General features: G+C 40.9%; 1 protein-coding gene across 4 annotated transcripts in view; it reads left to right on the top strand.

Moving 5' to 3' along the window:
- Nucleotides 1-796: 796 nt before the first annotated feature.
- Nucleotides 797-16,721, top strand: part of DDR2 (discoidin domain receptor tyrosine kinase 2) — a 165,578-nt gene continuing 149,653 nt past the window's right edge. For 2 of the 4 annotated variants that reach the window (XM_017881711.1, XM_017881731.1), the window contains exons 1-2: nucleotides 846-1,047; nucleotides 2,504-2,622. Coding sequence is in view for 1 of the 4 variants with exons in the window: in XM_017881696.1 (XP_017737185.1) it covers nucleotides 1,042-1,047 (6 nt within the window). In the remaining 3 variants the exon portion in view is untranslated. Of the gene's footprint in view, nucleotides 1,048-2,503; nucleotides 2,623-16,721 lie in introns of all 4 variants that reach the window. The other 2 variants (XM_017881702.1, XM_017881696.1) reach the window with 2 other exon arrangements.

A 16,721-nucleotide genomic window follows, 5' to 3' on the forward strand; every position in this document is an offset into this window, starting at 1 on the left:
GGAATGATCCAGGCTCTGAAGGGTTAAGGCTGGAGCCTGGATGGATGGAGAGGGTTATTAGTTATCGTTTGGAGAGTGGAGTGAAGGCTCCTCCCCTGCTGCCTACCCGCCCCTTTCACATGATCTCTGACCATGGCTGTGGAAGCGGGCAGAAGATAAAGGAGGGAAAAAAAAAGTTCACAAAATAATTTAGAAAGTCCTTATAAATGCTTGTGTTTTCATTTAGCAGCATGAATCCAGGACAGCAACAGACCCTCAGAGGCAGCAGCCAACTGGGAATTGAGTGGAAAAAAATAGGAATCCTGGATTCTGGCACTTTCCAGTTTTTTTTTTTTTTTGGTGGGGGAAGCAGTGGTGGTGAGCGATTAAATCAAGTCTTTCAGGGGAGAGCTCAGCTCTAGGCTTTCATGGTCAAAACACTAAAGGTCAGCTCCGCGTGTGTGTCCCAACTGTCCCAGAAACTTCAACTCGAAGAAACCCCAAACTTTAAGTTGTGCTTATAGCTTCAGCTCAAGTAAGAAAAATGAGGTGTGGGGTAGGTGGCGTGGGGGATCACAGGATGGGGATCAAGTCTTAAATGGAGGGGAAGGAAGAGGAGATGGATATCAGTGGGAATAAGGCAGAAGGGAGCTGTGTCTTTAAGTCTGTCCTATGGTTATACATGTTTTTTCTTCTATGAATGGGTTTTGCTGTAAATTATAGCTTTGCCCATAGTCCCTTGGGTCAAAAGAAATAGCCTCCAAACAGAAAACAGCTCTGATTGGTGACTTTCCTTCTTCCCTCCCCAACCCCCTTCCTAATTGAAACCAAATGTGCAATATATTGGATGCTGGGATCCCTGGCGCTTTCCCAGGAATCCTCAGAATGTGAGGTTTCTCTCAAAGGCATCTTGCATCAGCCTGTGGATGTATGCCTACCACCAGGCTCCTTCACCAGCAAAGTGGAAAAAGAAGCGTTTCACAACAAATTCTTCTTTCTGGGTTGGGGAAACGCAGTGGATTATAGCTCTGTTTTCTTCTTTCCAAAACTGTGCATCCCTGGATGAAAGTAAGTTATGTGGGTCTTTTTTCTTTATTATTTTTTCTTGTTTGAAAATGAAAGCTCCGCATATACTTCTTTTGGTGTTTCAGGAAAAGTTTTAAAAGGAAACAGAAGGGCGTTTTCAGTCAGACAAGGAAGGGAACGGAATGAGGCACCACAGACTTGAGAAATCAGATCCCATGTTTTTGGGGGTCTGGATTTATGCTATGAAGGGAAGAATAAAGATCACTAATAACCAAAGAAGGCCGAAGCAAAATAAATGAATCCATAGCAGCTGCAGGATACAATAAACAGCGTTAGCAGAGCTGAAATTGTTGGCAGGCAAGACAGGCCGATTGCAGAGTTAGTTTCAGGATGAAGAAGGCAGAGGAAGAGAGCTAAGTTTTTAGACATTTAGTAGTGGTGTTAGAAGGTCCTGAGTTTTGGAGATAATGTAGACCAAGCACTTTTTGTTTTTCAGGGGAGTTGCTGATTTACTTGTGGAAGGGTAACTTTGGATGAGGGGTGGCTTCCCCCTGAGATTTGGGGTGGCTAGGGGGAGGTTGGGTGCATGGAGGATTTTTCAGTTGTGACGATGAAATACAGCTTCCCAGACTTATCTCCTCACTGGCTCTTGGTGTCTTTTCCTTTGTTATGAAATGACTTGGGGCTGTTTTCATTTGGGACCTCTGAGTCCTGGCCTAGGTTCAAAAGTCCCATCCAAAGGGAAAGAGAACTGTTTGCAGTGGCTGAAACTCTCAGACCAGCCATTTGAGGCAAGAGTTCGTCCTGTTCAAGCCAGTAGGGGATTCAGCACCATTTTGCCGATCATTGGCTTCCTACAACCCAGAGTTGAGAGTCCTGAAAAGGGCCTTGGGCCTCTCATCTGACCCCCTCACTCCACAGATGTAAAAAAATGATAGGAAGGGGACCGACCTGTTGGAGTCCCACAGTACATCTGTAGCGGAGCTGAAAATGAAATTGAGATTCTCTCCACTGCTAGTCCGGTGTTCTTTCCACTCCATACCTCTGCTTTCATTTCCTTTTTAAGGCTTATTCTGCCTGAGACAATAGAGGCAGTATGATGAGCAAGTCACCACGAGGACATTAATTATCAGTAATAGAGAGGATGCCAATGGCAGCTCATCAGCTAATGATGTCTATGGTTATATTTGTGTGTGTGTGTGTGTGTAAAATAAAAAGAAGCTAACTTCTTAGTATTTTCTATGCACCAGACTCAAAATAATACATAATTCATGCTCAGAGCTTTTCATACATAGTTTGATTGAGTTCTCACAGCTGTGTAAGGCATTATTTCTATCTTACATGTAAGGACATTAATGCTTAGAGAAGTGAAATGAGTTGCTCAATGAAATGTAGCTAATACATTTGAAACTCATGTATATCTGACTCTAAAATCTATGCTTGGAATCACTATTCAATGATACTCTCCTCATCTCCCTTGCATTTGGTTACTTTTGAGGTCAAATTCCATATTTCACCGGGTGCTCAGGAGGTGAAGGTGTCAAGCTACGGAGCAGTATGGATTCTCTCTCGGAGGCCACTCCTGCACTTGGCTGAACATTTATTGGGATATCAGATGTGAGTTGATTTCTGGGTCTTTGGTATATACTTACCTTCGTTATGCAAAGAGTCTGGGACTCAGAGTCAGAAGATTCAGGATAAGTTCTGGCTGTACTTGTTACTACTTAGCAAAGTTGCTTTGCCTTTCCGCACCTTGACTTCTATATTTATTATACGGGAACCATGGCAGTACCTTTCAGTGTTATTGCTTTAAGAGGTATTGGATGTGCATGCATGCTGAAGGCTATCAAGGGCTTACCGGTATCAGCTCTTGTGATTAGGATCAGTAAACACCAGAACATCTTGTGAGGCAGACCCTGTGGTGCTGGGTCTGGCAGTCGGTGCTGACGCTGGTGGGAGGGCAGATGGACTTGGATGTGTGTGAAACTCTGAAATAGGTGGCCTCAGCCTTAGTGCCCATCTCCTTTGAATGGAAGCAGGCCCTCCTCCCTCCCAGGGGAATACTCCTGAGGGCTCTGTCTTAACTTCTCTTCTGCTGGCCTGGTTTGCTGTGATTCCTCACCCAAAGCAGCACAGGCTGAAGGACACTGTGCTTGGTGAAGCATCCCCTGTCTCTGAAAAGGAAGGGTTTAGTCAGGACCAGTCTCCTGATTGCTCCTCATACGAGACTCACATTTGAGGAGCTTCGTATCTAGCTGAGGGCAGATCCTTGACCCAGGACCTTCTTGTCACTGGCAGGCACATCTCCCTTCATCTTTTCTCTGGCATTCCCTATTCTGTGCCTGCAGTCAGAAGGGAGGCTACTGCTCCTGGGGTGGGGGTGGAGAGTCAGCCTGCAGTGGGGAGGCCCCAGCCTCCGTTTCAGGGTAAGATCCATTTGCTTTAGAAACCTTAAATGTAAGGGAAGTGTGGAAGGTGTTTCCAGAATGCCTTTCACTTAGATTCCTCAACACTCTCCATGTCCAAGCACAGAACCTTATCACCTGCTTATTCTCCCCTAGCCACTCTGTGAACTCCCTCTTTTCTTCCCCTCCTGTATAATCGCTCCCCAGTCTTGAAGTCATATGAATTCTTGATCACACACAGTGAATTTACTTCAAACCTTTCCATGTATTTTCGTTTTTAATAGACACATGAAAAAATTAGAGTGGCCACCCTCCATACATTCGTGTCACACCATTTTCAATTCGCATGAGCTCTCAGATATCCTTCCTAAGCTCCTTTAAAAGATCTGCTTTCAGGCACTTCACATCACCCTCACCTCAAACACACAATCCAAACACACGTCTCGCAGGCATCCAGAAAGCAAACACACGTCTAAAAGCGGACCTCCACAGACATGCTAACATTCTTGTGCCAGCTCACATAAATGGTGACCTGTCCGCAACACAGACACACTGGACTCTTTATACCTCTTGCCCCGTTTGAAGCTGTGCAACATACGAATTGATCAACTCTGTCCCAACAATGACTACTCAGTCCAGAAATATGTCCAGCATCCCCAGGCATCCCAGAGCTTCTCTGAATGCAGCAACCATCCATAGTGAGGACTGCTCACCAGGAAATTAGAAACCCCAGGTAGACCTTAAAAGATTTTCAGACCAATCAAATCAGAATATCTGAGGTTGGAGATTGGGAATCAGTACTTTGAACTGCTCCCCAGGTGATTCTGATGTGAAACAGAGTTAAGTACTTCTGAAGATAAATCTCTAACTGTGCTGTCTTTGGCAATTCAATTTTATTCCATTTGATTTAATTCTATTCGTCAAAGATTTATTAACACTGTGCTAATAACATAGTTTAGTAAAGGAGCTGAGACGTCCAGATACCTGTCAAGGATGTTTATTGGAGCATCAATCACCTAGTGGCTAAAGTGATGGTGTCTGTAAACTTTTTCTCTTTTAATTATATTTGTATACATTTAAATATGTTATTATTAATCTGCATTATTCACATATGATTTGGCTAAAAATAATTCTCTTATTTTCTAATTTTTTTGCATAGAAATACTTGATGTTTCCTAATGCTATAAACCCCAGCATTTGGCAAATTATGTACTTATTACTAGCTGGAATCTTACTTTGGCTTTGAAATGCTGAACAAGGTCAGTTTTGAGCCAGCCCAAGAGTCGCTAAGGCCTAGAAGGGCAATGCAAAGGTAGGGGAGTTCTAAACATGGGTTCGGACTTACTACAGAGCTCCTGAGTTTAGCTGGGCTTCTCTTGGAAATTGGATATTGTCTGTAATGGATCCACTCATTAACTCATCTGTGACTTGTATTTTGTGCCTAAAGGAACCCCACAAAAATCTGTGAGGGGCCCTTTGGATCTATAGCTCCGAGGTTAGTGCTGGCTGGTGCTCTGTAGTATGAGAAAGAGGGAGAGGGCATGTGATAAATAGAACTTCAGATGCGTCATGTAGTGAAAAGAACAGGTAGTGCGGCTCTGGTCCCACCCCCATCATTTTCTAGGGTTTCGATCTCAGAGGAGTTTTTTTAACTTCACTGGTCCTCAATTTCCTCATGAATTTTATCCTCTTCATTTGAGTTTAGATAAGGTAATGTATAGGAAACTGGAAAGCACTGTACCTGTGAGGATAGTAGGTGTGGATGCCCTTTGGGACATATTTCATAGGTAGCTAAACCCTCAAAGTTTGCTGTAATGCAAGATAATCCGTAGGGCCTTAATGGCTTAGGTTGCCAAAATAAATTGAGATGGGAGATGGATTAAAAATGAGGGCAAATAATCTAGCATTTTTGCATTTTTTCCTTTTAAAATTTGAATGCTCTTATGAATCCAAAAAACATGAAACAATACAAATCTCAGTGAACTCTCATGTCTAAGATAGTTTTCACTGATTTTATTTTTCTCTTAAATAGTGGTGATTTAAAAAAAATCACAGGTATATTTTTTATCTATTAAAAATGTCATAGCATCCTGGTAAACTCTGTCATAATTTTGTTTTTGCTGTATTGATTTATTTACTCCTCAGTAAATAGTTATTGCATGCCTATTCTCTGGTGGACACTGTTCTATATTTTGTGATGAACAAACCCCACAAAGTTATGAGCATTTATAAGCATTCATTGCTTTAGGTTCTAGGGAGTATAATATGAATTTGGCTGTACAAAACTTGATTTAGAAAATGGTATCCACACTGGATTAATAAAATTTAGCTTTTAAAGTTTGCTGAACTATAATTTAAAAATAATACAGAAATAGTTATTAGATGGTGATTGTCAGTGGATCCAGGTGTTATGCCATAAATAGGACCCCAAATTTTATATTTTTTATAATTTTTAAAAAGTATAGAGCAACTTTAGCTTCATAGAAAAACTGAGAACAAAATGCAGAGTTCTCATGAATTCCTTCTATCCTTTGCACAATTTCCCTACTACTACAACCTTGTATTAGTATTATGTTTTATTTGCTATTAATTACTCAATATGTATTTATTAAACATAACAAAATAATAAATAAATGTATTATTTATGCCCTATTTGTTATTATGAAAATAATAAGTCACATTGCTGCCTCTCAAGCTGTTTATAATGTTATGTAGCTATAGTTTGAGGTTACGCATTTATTAGAAAAAAATTTTTCTGTGCACTTAGTGCATGCCTTATTCAGTGCTAGGGCTTAACACAATATCTGGACATAGTAGACATTTAATAAAACATCTACTGAATATATAAACAAGTGAAATGAAGGATCCAGAAGTAAAAGACATAATTCTTGTCCTTAGGAACTTAGAAACAACAGACACATACAGCAGTGACTAGAGAAAATTTCAGAAACACATAAAATATGATTAAATCTCTGATAAAGGAGACACTGGTATAGGCAAATGAGGCATAAAGCCATTACCAAGAGTCCCATCCTCTTTTTCCTTGTTTTGGGACTGTACTTTTTTTTTTTGAGATGGAGTCTCGCTCTGTCGCCCAGGCTGGAGTGCAATGGTGCGATCTTGGCTCACCACAACCTCTGCCTCCTGGGTTCAAGTGATTCTCCTGCCTCAGCCTCCCGAGTAGCTGGGATTACAGGCGCCCGCCACCACGCCCAGCAAATGTTTGTATTTTTAGTCTAGACTGGGTTTCACCATGTTGGCCAGGCTGGTCTTGAACTCCTGACCTCAGGTGATGCACCTGCCTCGGCCTCCCAAAGTGTTGGGACTACAGGCGGGAGCCACTGCGCTCGGCCTGGGACTGTACTTCTTATCACCATTGTCTTTGTTGCCATGGTCTTCATTATTATCATAATTATGGCTATCGTTCTAGGTCTAAATCCAAGCATTAAAGAACAAACTCCCGTATCCCCATGGTAAGGTTGGAGAAGTGGGTGCAAGTGCATCTATGTGTGTTTTTGGCAATTTTAAAGTACAGTCACACCAATATATGCCACTTCCATTTCTTGCTGGAAGTAAAATGAGTGAGTACTTGCGCTTTGTAAAAGAAAATCACACTTCAGAAGTCCTCGTGGGAGCCATACCAAAATGCCTTGCAGTACTGTAACTTCTCAGAGGCATGTAAAAGTTAGAGGATTGGTGAAGTTTTCAAAGGCTACTGGCACTTGTCCTTCAGGATGAACCCTCTTGAGATGCAGGGGAACAAATCGACCTCAATAAGAGAGTAGTGGGAGCTAAATTCACTCAAGAATAGCAATCTGTTCCTCAGACAGATGCAGTTGTAATTTTAGAATGTGTACATAACAGAGAGTTTAAAATGGACATAATAATGCTAAAATAGTATCAATGAAAATTAAAAATAAGTTCTAATCCCAACCAAAATTCTAGCAAGTTATTTTGTGGATATCAACAAACTGATTCTTTTTTTTTTTTTTTTCTTTTCTATTTTTGAGATGGAGTCTTGCTCTGTCACCCAGAGTGGAGTGCGGTGGTGCAATCTCTGCTCACTGCAACCTCCACCTCCTGGGTTCAAGTGATTATCCTGTCTCAGCCTCTTGAGTCGCTGGGATTACAGACGTGCACCACCATGACTGGCCTCAACAAACTGATCCTAAAATTTATATAGAAAGGTTAAAAGATCAGATTAGCCACTGCAATACTAAATGAGAACAAAGTCAAAGGACTGATAGTACTTGACTTCAAGACTTACTGTAAAGCTCTGGTAATCAATGCTGATTTGCTTTAATGTGACCACCAGAGCAAATGCCAGAGAAAAGGCAAGTAGGCAAGGTAAAAAGAAACTTTATTAGCTAGCCAATGTGAAGAAGGAAAGGGGCGAAGTTCACCGGTCTCTGGTGGCGGAGGCCGAGGAAGTCTCTCCAGCGTTCCAGTGTGCAGTTCCTATGTCCCGCCTATGAGGAGGGGCCGAGGAAGTTTGCCCCGCGTGCCTTCCGGGAGCCGCTTTTATGTCTTGGGCCTCAGGGTGGGAGGGCAGTGGGCAGGACATAGGCAGGTCGGGGGCCGGGCGGTAGGCGCCGCCAAGTAGGTTTCGGTTTCCCGGGTCGGAGGTCAGGTGGCGCCTGCGCAGTCAGCCTATGTCTCCTCCCAGGCGCGGGAAAGTTGGTGATGAAGAACCCGGAAATGCGCCATCTTCGTCCCTTTGTTCTTTTGTTCCCCTCCTCCCTCCGTCCAGACAAATACATCGTGGTGTTGGTGAAAAAATAAACAAATAGATCAACAAAACAGAATAGAGAGCCCAAATAGACCCATATAATGTAGCCAACTGTTCTTTGACAAAGAAGCAGAGGCAATCTGATGGAGAAAAGGTAGTATTTTCAACAAATGGTGCTGGAACAACTGGACATCCACATGCAAAAATAATGAATCTTAGGTACAAACCTTACATCCTTCACAAAAGCAACTCAAAGTGGATCATAGACCAAAATGTAAATGCAAAACAATGAAACTCATAGAAAATAACATAGGAAAAAATCTCAGTAATCTTGGGTATTGTGATGACTTTTAGATACAGCACCAAAGGCACTATCTGTGAAAGAAATCACTGATTAGCTGGACTTCATTAAAACTGTAAACTTCCGCTTTATGAAAGACAATGTCAAGAGAATGACAATACAAACCATCGGTTGAGAGAAAATACAGATGGTCCTGATTTAAAATGGTTCAACTTATGATTTTTCAACTTTATGACAGTGCAAAAGCGATACTCATTCAGTAGAAATAATACTCCGAATTTTGAATTTCACTGGACAAAACTATGGAAACAGTAAAAACTATTCAAGGTTGCCAGAGATTAGGAGTGAGGGAGGGATAAATGGAACAGAGAAGATTTTTAGTTCTGTGGTTACTACAGTGGGGGATGTATGTCATTATACCTTTGTCAAAACCCATAGAATGTATAAAATGTACAACACTGAGAGTGAACCCTAATGCAAACAATGTACTTTGGGTAAAAATGATTATTTTTAAAAATTTGAGATGGAGTCTTGCTCTGTCACCCAGGCTGGAGTGCAGTGGCATGATCTCGGCTCGCTGCAACTTCTGCCTTCCGGGTTCAAGCGATTCTCCTGCCTCAGCCTCCTGAGTAGCTGGTACTACAGGCGCGTGCCATCACGCCCAGCTAATTTTTGTATTTTTAGTAGAGACGGGGTTTCACCATGTTGGTCAGGCTGATTTCGAACTCCTGATCTCGTGATCTGCCCCTCTCGGCCTCCCAAAGTGCTGGGATTACAGGTGTGAGCCACTGCACCTGGCCGAAAATGATGTGTTGATATCACACATGATTAGGTCTATTGATAGGCTTATTGATTGTAATAAATGTGCCAATGTCGTGAGGGATGTCAATAGTGAGGGAGGTTTTATAGCAGAGGACAAGGGTGTATATGGGAACAATCTGTGCTTTCTACTTAATTTTGCTGGGAACCTAGAACTGCTGTAAAAGAATTAGAGTTTAATTTAAAAAATCTGCCCAGTCTCCAAATTCTAGCACTTTGATTCCATCTTGGCTACTTCTTTCTTATTTGAAGGCAGTCATCGTAATATAGTTATAATCATGAGCATCTGTATTTTAAAATGATTGATTTTGTTTTTCAGATAAGTACCCTAAACTTAAATGATATTATTTTATTTATTAAAGCTACCTGAGGCAGAAATGTTTCAAATTCTTGAGAAAGACTAATTCAATAGGTTAATAGCAGATATATAGGTATTTTTGTGTCATACCCTTCAAATTATAATAACTATCACTTAAATAATAGTCATTTGTTTTGTTTGTTTGTTTGTTTGTTTTTACAGACAGTATCTCACTCTGTTGCCCAGGCTGGAGTGCAGGGTGCAATCATGGCTCACTACAGCCTGTACCTCCTGGGCTCAAGTGATCCTTCCACCTCAGCCCCTCAACTAACTGGGACTATATGTGCGCACTACCACAGCTGCCTAACTGTTTTGTGTTTTTGTAGAGATGTGATTTCACTATGTTGCTCAGGCTGGCCTCAAACTCCTGGGCTCAAGCGATCCTCCCACCTTTGCTTCTCAAAATGCTTGGATTACAAACATGAGCCACTGGACCCACCCTCATTGTGTTGTTTTAACTACAACTTGGTATGGTAGAAAGAGTGATGGGCCAAGGGTTAATAGGGTGAGATTCTAATTTTAACTTTGCCTCCTATGAGGAGTGGGACTTTGTGCAACAATGTTTTAAATCTTTCTGCGTTTAAATTTTTCTCATCTGTAAAGGACAATATACAATTTCTATATTTTCTGGTTCAATTATGCTAATCGCTGTCCTGTCAGCACCCACACCTCCATATTCACTTTCACAGATAAGACTTGAGTCACTATGATCTTCACCCTAGTTGTCATCCTGTCCCCATACTCTCTGAATATGCTCCTCTCTCCTCTCATTTTAGCCAAATACCACTCTTCTTGAAGGCCAGCTTAAGTTTCAGATCCTCCATCTGTTCCAGATCTTACTTCTTGGAATCCCTCTTTTTTTGGTCAGTATCACTTAGTTTAGCAAAGACTATGTCTTAGGTGATCGCTCTAACTCACCTTATAGCATTAACCCATAAGTGATTATTTACCAAACTCTCACTGTATATTAGATTAAAGACTTATTTTATATGCCTGGCACAGTGCTTATTTGTTGTTGGAAAAAATTTTAGAGGGCAGTAATTGAAATGTCATACACTATAGTGTTTGAGGATGGAAAAGAGCTCAATAAGTTTCTATTAATTGGTTATGCCGTTAAGATCAGCATCTAAAGAGAGCTAGGTCATGGAAAAAAATGGCTTAAGTACTGGACTTGCTATCAGAAGTACTGGACTTAAATCTTGATTCTTATGATTTGTGAACATTGTAGAAATATACTAATGTCTTGTGAGTACAGATAAGGAGGAACAGATAAGCTCATGTGAAAGCTCGGTTTGTATTGGGCCTATATTATATACAGGGCTATTTTATTTTATTTTTTGTTTTATTTATTTATATTTATTTATTTATTTCTGAGACAGAGTCTCACCTTGTCGCCCAGGCTAGAGTACAGTGGCGTGATCTCAGCTCACTGCAACCTCTGCCTCCTGGGTTGAAGCCATTCTCTATCCTCCTGCCTCAGCCTCCCGAGTAGCTGGGATTGCAAGCATGGGCCACCATGCTCAGCTAATTTTCTATTTTTTTTTTAGTAGATACGGGGTTTCTCCATGTTGATTAGGCTGGTCTTGAACTCCCAACCTCAGGTGATCTGCCTGCCTTGGCCTCCCAAAGTGTTGGGATTACAGGTGTGAGCTACCACGCCCAGCCTGTTTTATTTTATTTTAACAACTAATAGAAGGTGGTTATTCCAGGAGGGTTTCAGAATACTACCCTAGATTTGGTTTCTCCTGGTTTGACTACAGGCAGTGCTGGTGTCTTTCTCTTGATCATACTCCTTTCCTCATGGGTGTGTTCAGTCCTCTTATAATAGAAGTGCTTGCCTTTAACCTTTCCCTCTCTCACTGAGTATTCTCTCTTTTCTAAAATACCTTTCATTTGTTAAAGCTTTTAAAAAATCCTTATTTGAACATTCAGTGTTATGTAAAAAACAAATTAACTGCTACTTAATACCATGTTTGGAGGTGAAAAATTTTCTAAGCCTTTTGCTCAGCCATTTATTACCAAAGGGGTATCAAGCTTGGATGTCAATCTAGGATGTAAATTCTAGATCTATACAATTCCTTCAAGGGCGTCTGAAAAGTTGCTTTCTAATCCTTTTGCTGTATTTTGGTGGCAAGCTTTGTTTTCACAGTTTAAAGAGGATTGATAGTCTTCCTATTGTCTCTCCTTCACAACTTTCTGAAGTTCACTCGCCTGTTTCACTTTCATGACTTAAGGTACCAGATTCTTCTGCCCCTTTCATAGATCCACCAGCGCCCCCCATGCTCCAGAAAAATGGAGCTACACTGTGCCTTTCCCTGAGCTGTAGAAAGTTCCACCTCTAGGTTCCCAGGTGCTTCTCATCATCATTTTTCAATTGATTGAGTTGCCAACATCTACAAAATATATTCTAACAAAGATGCTCAGAATGTCTGATGTTGACCTACCTACACAGGTAAACTTTAATGACTCTGCATTTCCTTTTCACTGCTGGCCTCATGCCTTTTGCAGAAGTAATATAGGAAAGAAGAAGAGCATTTAAATAGGGCAGAAGATCTAATTTTCTTTTTCTTTCTGGAGATGTTGTCTCGCTCTGTCACCCAGGCTGGAGTGCAGAGGCTCGGTCTTGACTCACTGTAACCTCCGTCTCCTGGGCTCAGGTGATTCTCCTGCCTCAGCCTTCCGAGTAGCTGGGATTACAGGCACCCACCACCATGCCCAGCTAATTTTTGTATTTTCGATAGAGACGAGGCTTTGCTGTGTTGGCTAGTCTGGTCTCGAACTTCTGACCTCAGGTGATCCACCTGCCTCGGCCTCCCAAAGTGCTGGGATTACAGGTGTGAGCCACTGCACCTGGCCAGAATATCTAATTTTCTAACTTACAACGTACTTGAATATTGAAAGGAATTTCATACTTTTAGAACTAAGCCCTCATTTGGTTTGGGTAGGATTAGGGCAAGGAGAAGTCTGGGAAGGAGTTCTTGGGTAGTTAAACTGGAAAAAGAGAGTCTGGCACATTCAGAATGGTTCCATATTTGTTACCCGCAGACTGTACATAAGAAATGAGACCTGGCTTTTAAGAGATATGATGCCTGTGAAAACCTGGGATACACTTGCGACTGGCTTTACCCAAAAGTGTTTAGGACTCTAGTAGGGACACCTCCAGTTCCTTTTGGAAATAAGCTAATATTTGGTTTCCAAAAATGTATTGAAGTAGTCTTCATGAGAAAAATAGAAAATAGAAATGTTATTGCATGTTCTTGCACCTAATGCTACTTTTAGCATTTTAAAATAGTGAAGTACATGTTGGGGTGGGAGTCGAGAAGAGACTATAATATTTCTGTATCTGAAGCCTCTGTAAGGTCTTAATCTAGCCCTCCATAGGAACATAAGCAATAATTGTCATCCACAACTTGTTCCTAAATTTACTCACAGTTTCTCAGAGCTATTGAGAGAAGTACTACGATGCTAATTTAAAAACATTTTCAAATCCATCTGTATGATGATGAAGTTATTATAGTTACAAATGCATGATTCAGCAATAGGCATTAGGAAAACATATCCGCCAGACAGCCTGATGATCATGGCGTATGACACTTTCTTCTGAATACATGCAGGTTAGATGAAAGTGTTGACAAAGGATTGAGATATCTAGATCCACATCAAGTACTTTTTTTTTTTTCTTTTTTTTAGACAGAGTCTTGCTCTGTCACCCAGGCTGGAGTGCAATGGCACACTTGGCTCACTGCAACCTCTACCTCCCAGGTTCAAGTGATTCTCCTGCCTCAGCCTCCTGAATAGCTGGGATTTCAGGCATGTACCACCACGCCTGCCTATTTTGTATTTTAGTAGAGGGGGTTTCACTATGTTGGCCAGGCTGGTCTCAAACTCCTGACCTCAAGTAATCCGCCCGCCTTGGCCTCCAAAAGTGTTGGGATTGCAGGTGTGAGACATGGTGCCTTGCCATTGTTTACTTTTATAAGCAGTCTCACTACTGGATGGCCAAAGGAAATGAAATCAGTATGTCAAAGAGATACGTGCACTCTCAGATTTATTGCAGCATTATTCACAATAGTTGAGATATGGAATCAACTTAAGTGTCTATCAATGGATGAATGGATAAAGAAAGTGCAGTGCATACACACAATGCAATACTATTCAGCTTTAAAAAAGAAGGAAATCCTGTCATTTGTGACAACATGAATGAACTTGGAGGACATTATGTTAAGTGAAATAAGCCGGCATAGAAAGACAAATACCACATAATATCACCTGTATGTGGGGTGTGAGGGAGTAGAACTCATAGGAACTGAGAGGAAAATGGTGGTTCCTAGAGGCTGGGTGAGGTAGGGTGGGAAGATTAGAGAGATGTTAGTCATAGGATGCAAAATTTCAGTTAGACCATAGGAACAAATTTAAGACATTTATTGTACATCATGGTGACTACAGTTAATAGCAATAAACTGTATCCTTGAAAATTTCGGAGAGAGTAATTTTTAAGTGCTCTCATTACAACAGAATAAGTATGTGAGATAATGCATATGTTAAATAGTGTGATTTAGCCATTTCACAATGTAGACATATATCAAAGCATCATGTTGTGTGCTGTAAATATATACAGCTTTTACTTGTCAATGTAAAAATATTTTTTAAAATTATAAAAAAGAAATGTACAGTCTAGGCCTCACACCAGGCCTACTCAATCAGTATCTGTATGTAAATATTAGAATTTAAAAAGTAAAATGAGATAAAACAAAACTAAAAAACAAAAGGAATTCAATTTCCACCTGCACCATTAACCACACTTCTTTTTTTTTTTTTTGAGACAGAGTTTCACTCTTGTTACCCAGGTTGGAGTGCAATGGCACGATCTCTGCTCACTGAAATCTCCGCCTCCTGGATTCAAGTGGTCCTCCAGCCTCAGCCTCCCAAGTAGCTGAGATTACAGGCACCCACCACCACACCTGGCTAATTTTTGTATTTTTGGTAGAGATGAGGTTTCACTATATTGGCCAGGCTGCTCTCAAACTCCTGACCTCAGGTGATCTGCCCACCTGGGCCTCCCAAAGTGCTGGGATTACAGGCATGAGTGCCCAGCCAACCACACTTCTTAAGGCTAGATAAATAAATAGCTTTAAGTGTAGACCAAATGGTGTTTCACTTGCAAAGAAGAGGATCTCTTGGTCCTCTCCTTTCCCCAACCGCAAATAATGACTTTGCTATTGGCGATGGAGGGTGGGTTGGGAAGGGAAGTTTGTGAAGCAATGACCGAGGGCCTTATTGAACAGGCATGCTGCAGGGGTGGCTTGGTCGTAAGTTGCTGATAAAGCAGATTCTCTGTCACTCATCCCTGGTGAACAGGTGGGGACTGCCTTCTTCAAGAGAGACAGGTGATAATAGAAGAGTAGACAACCCTGAACAAACTTTTCCTGAGGATTGTCCCTTTTGGTATTACTCAAACTTGAATAATACATGGACATGTTTTATAGGGAATTTTTTTTCACCTCTTTGGGTGATCTATTATTAGGATCTTATTAAAATATGTATAATTTTAAAACTAGGTATACACTACTTATGCTTATAGTTCTTATGCAACTCTAGAGCCAAAACAAATTTATAAATGAAATCAACTATATCTGAGCAGACCTCGGGATTTGAGAGAGAAAAATAAATCAAATATAACTATGAAACCCAATAAGATGTAAATTATTTTAATGTGATACATAATATGGTTTTGTTGAAACTAATCACTAGTGTGGAACTTAAAGATAGACACAGTAGAACCATGTATCCTCAGGGTCTGGTCTGTGTTTAAATGTGTTATTTAGATGTATTAATACTCATGCAAAACATGCCTGTTAGCGTAAGTACGTTGAACAAATTGTTGTTAATAGCTTTGAGGGTTCATAAGTTCAGGAAAATAAGATCTCAACCAAAACTCTGTAGTAAGCAATCATCAAATGTCAGTTTCAATGAGGTATCATTTGATAATTTGTTAAATTGTCTACTCACTTGAAGGTGGGGTTAGCATTGTGTTGATATTAAAATTGGTACTCAGTGGATATCTAATCCATTTACTAACAGAATCAGGGACAGAACCATTCTTCTTTGTGTATTTATGCCTCAAGTTTCTGCTTATAAGCTGGTATGTGTTGGTATGTAAAAAGCCAGAGTCCCCATGGCACATCTGCTCATAGCGTGAAGATGGCATTGAATCCTATGGCTTAGTAGATTAAACTGCCTCACGCCATGCAACGACTTAGTTTTCCCAACATTTCCTCTATTTCCAGATTGATCCTTGACTTCATCTGGCTTTCATTTGGCATTTGTGCAAGTGTAAGCACAAATGAAAAGTCAGGCAGTGAAATTGCATGATGGTTACTTCTTTTTTTTTTTTTTTTTTTTTTTTGAGACGAAGTCTTGCTCTGTGGCCCAGGCTGGAGTGCAGTGGCCGGATCTCAGCTCACTACAAGCTCCGCCTCCGGGGTTTACACCATTCTCCTGCCTCAGCCTCCCAAGTAGCTGGGACTACAGGCGCCCGCCACCTCGCCAGGCTAGTTTTTTTGTATATGTTAGTAGAGACGGGGTTTCACCGTGTTAGCCAGGATGGTCTCGATCTCCTGACCTTGTGATCCGCCCGTCTCGGCCTCCCAAAGTGCTGGGATTACAGGCTTGAGCTACCGCGCCCGGCCCTGATGGTTACTTCTTGTATAAAATGTTAAATTGTAATCAAAGACACAAAACTTTAAAAATCCTAGAACTCTTGTGGACTGCAAGATATTTATCCTTTGAGACATACTGCTTTAAAATTAAATTTAGGCTCCACGGTTCTCAGGAAAACTTTTCTCATCTGTGGTCTTTCCTTTAAGTTCCATTAATAATTAAAAATGACAGTTGTGATGACTTCTGAGTAACGAGTGTTTATTATGCTCCAAAATTTAAGTTAAGCACTTTACATATGTAGTCTCATGAAAAGCTGGTAATTGGTGTGAAGTGAGAGCTTTGGCTATTTTACATATGAGGACATAAGACACCAAGAAAAGGTCAATCACATGACAAGTAAGTGACAGCAGCAGAATTTGAAACTGTGTCTTTCTCATTGCAACA

This window comes from Rhinopithecus bieti, unplaced genomic scaffold (genome assembly GCF_001698545.2).
Source record: "Rhinopithecus bieti isolate Rb0 unplaced genomic scaffold, ASM169854v2 scaffold_1348, whole genome shotgun sequence".
Classification (NCBI taxonomy): Eukaryota; Metazoa; Chordata; class Mammalia; order Primates; family Cercopithecidae; genus Rhinopithecus; species Rhinopithecus bieti.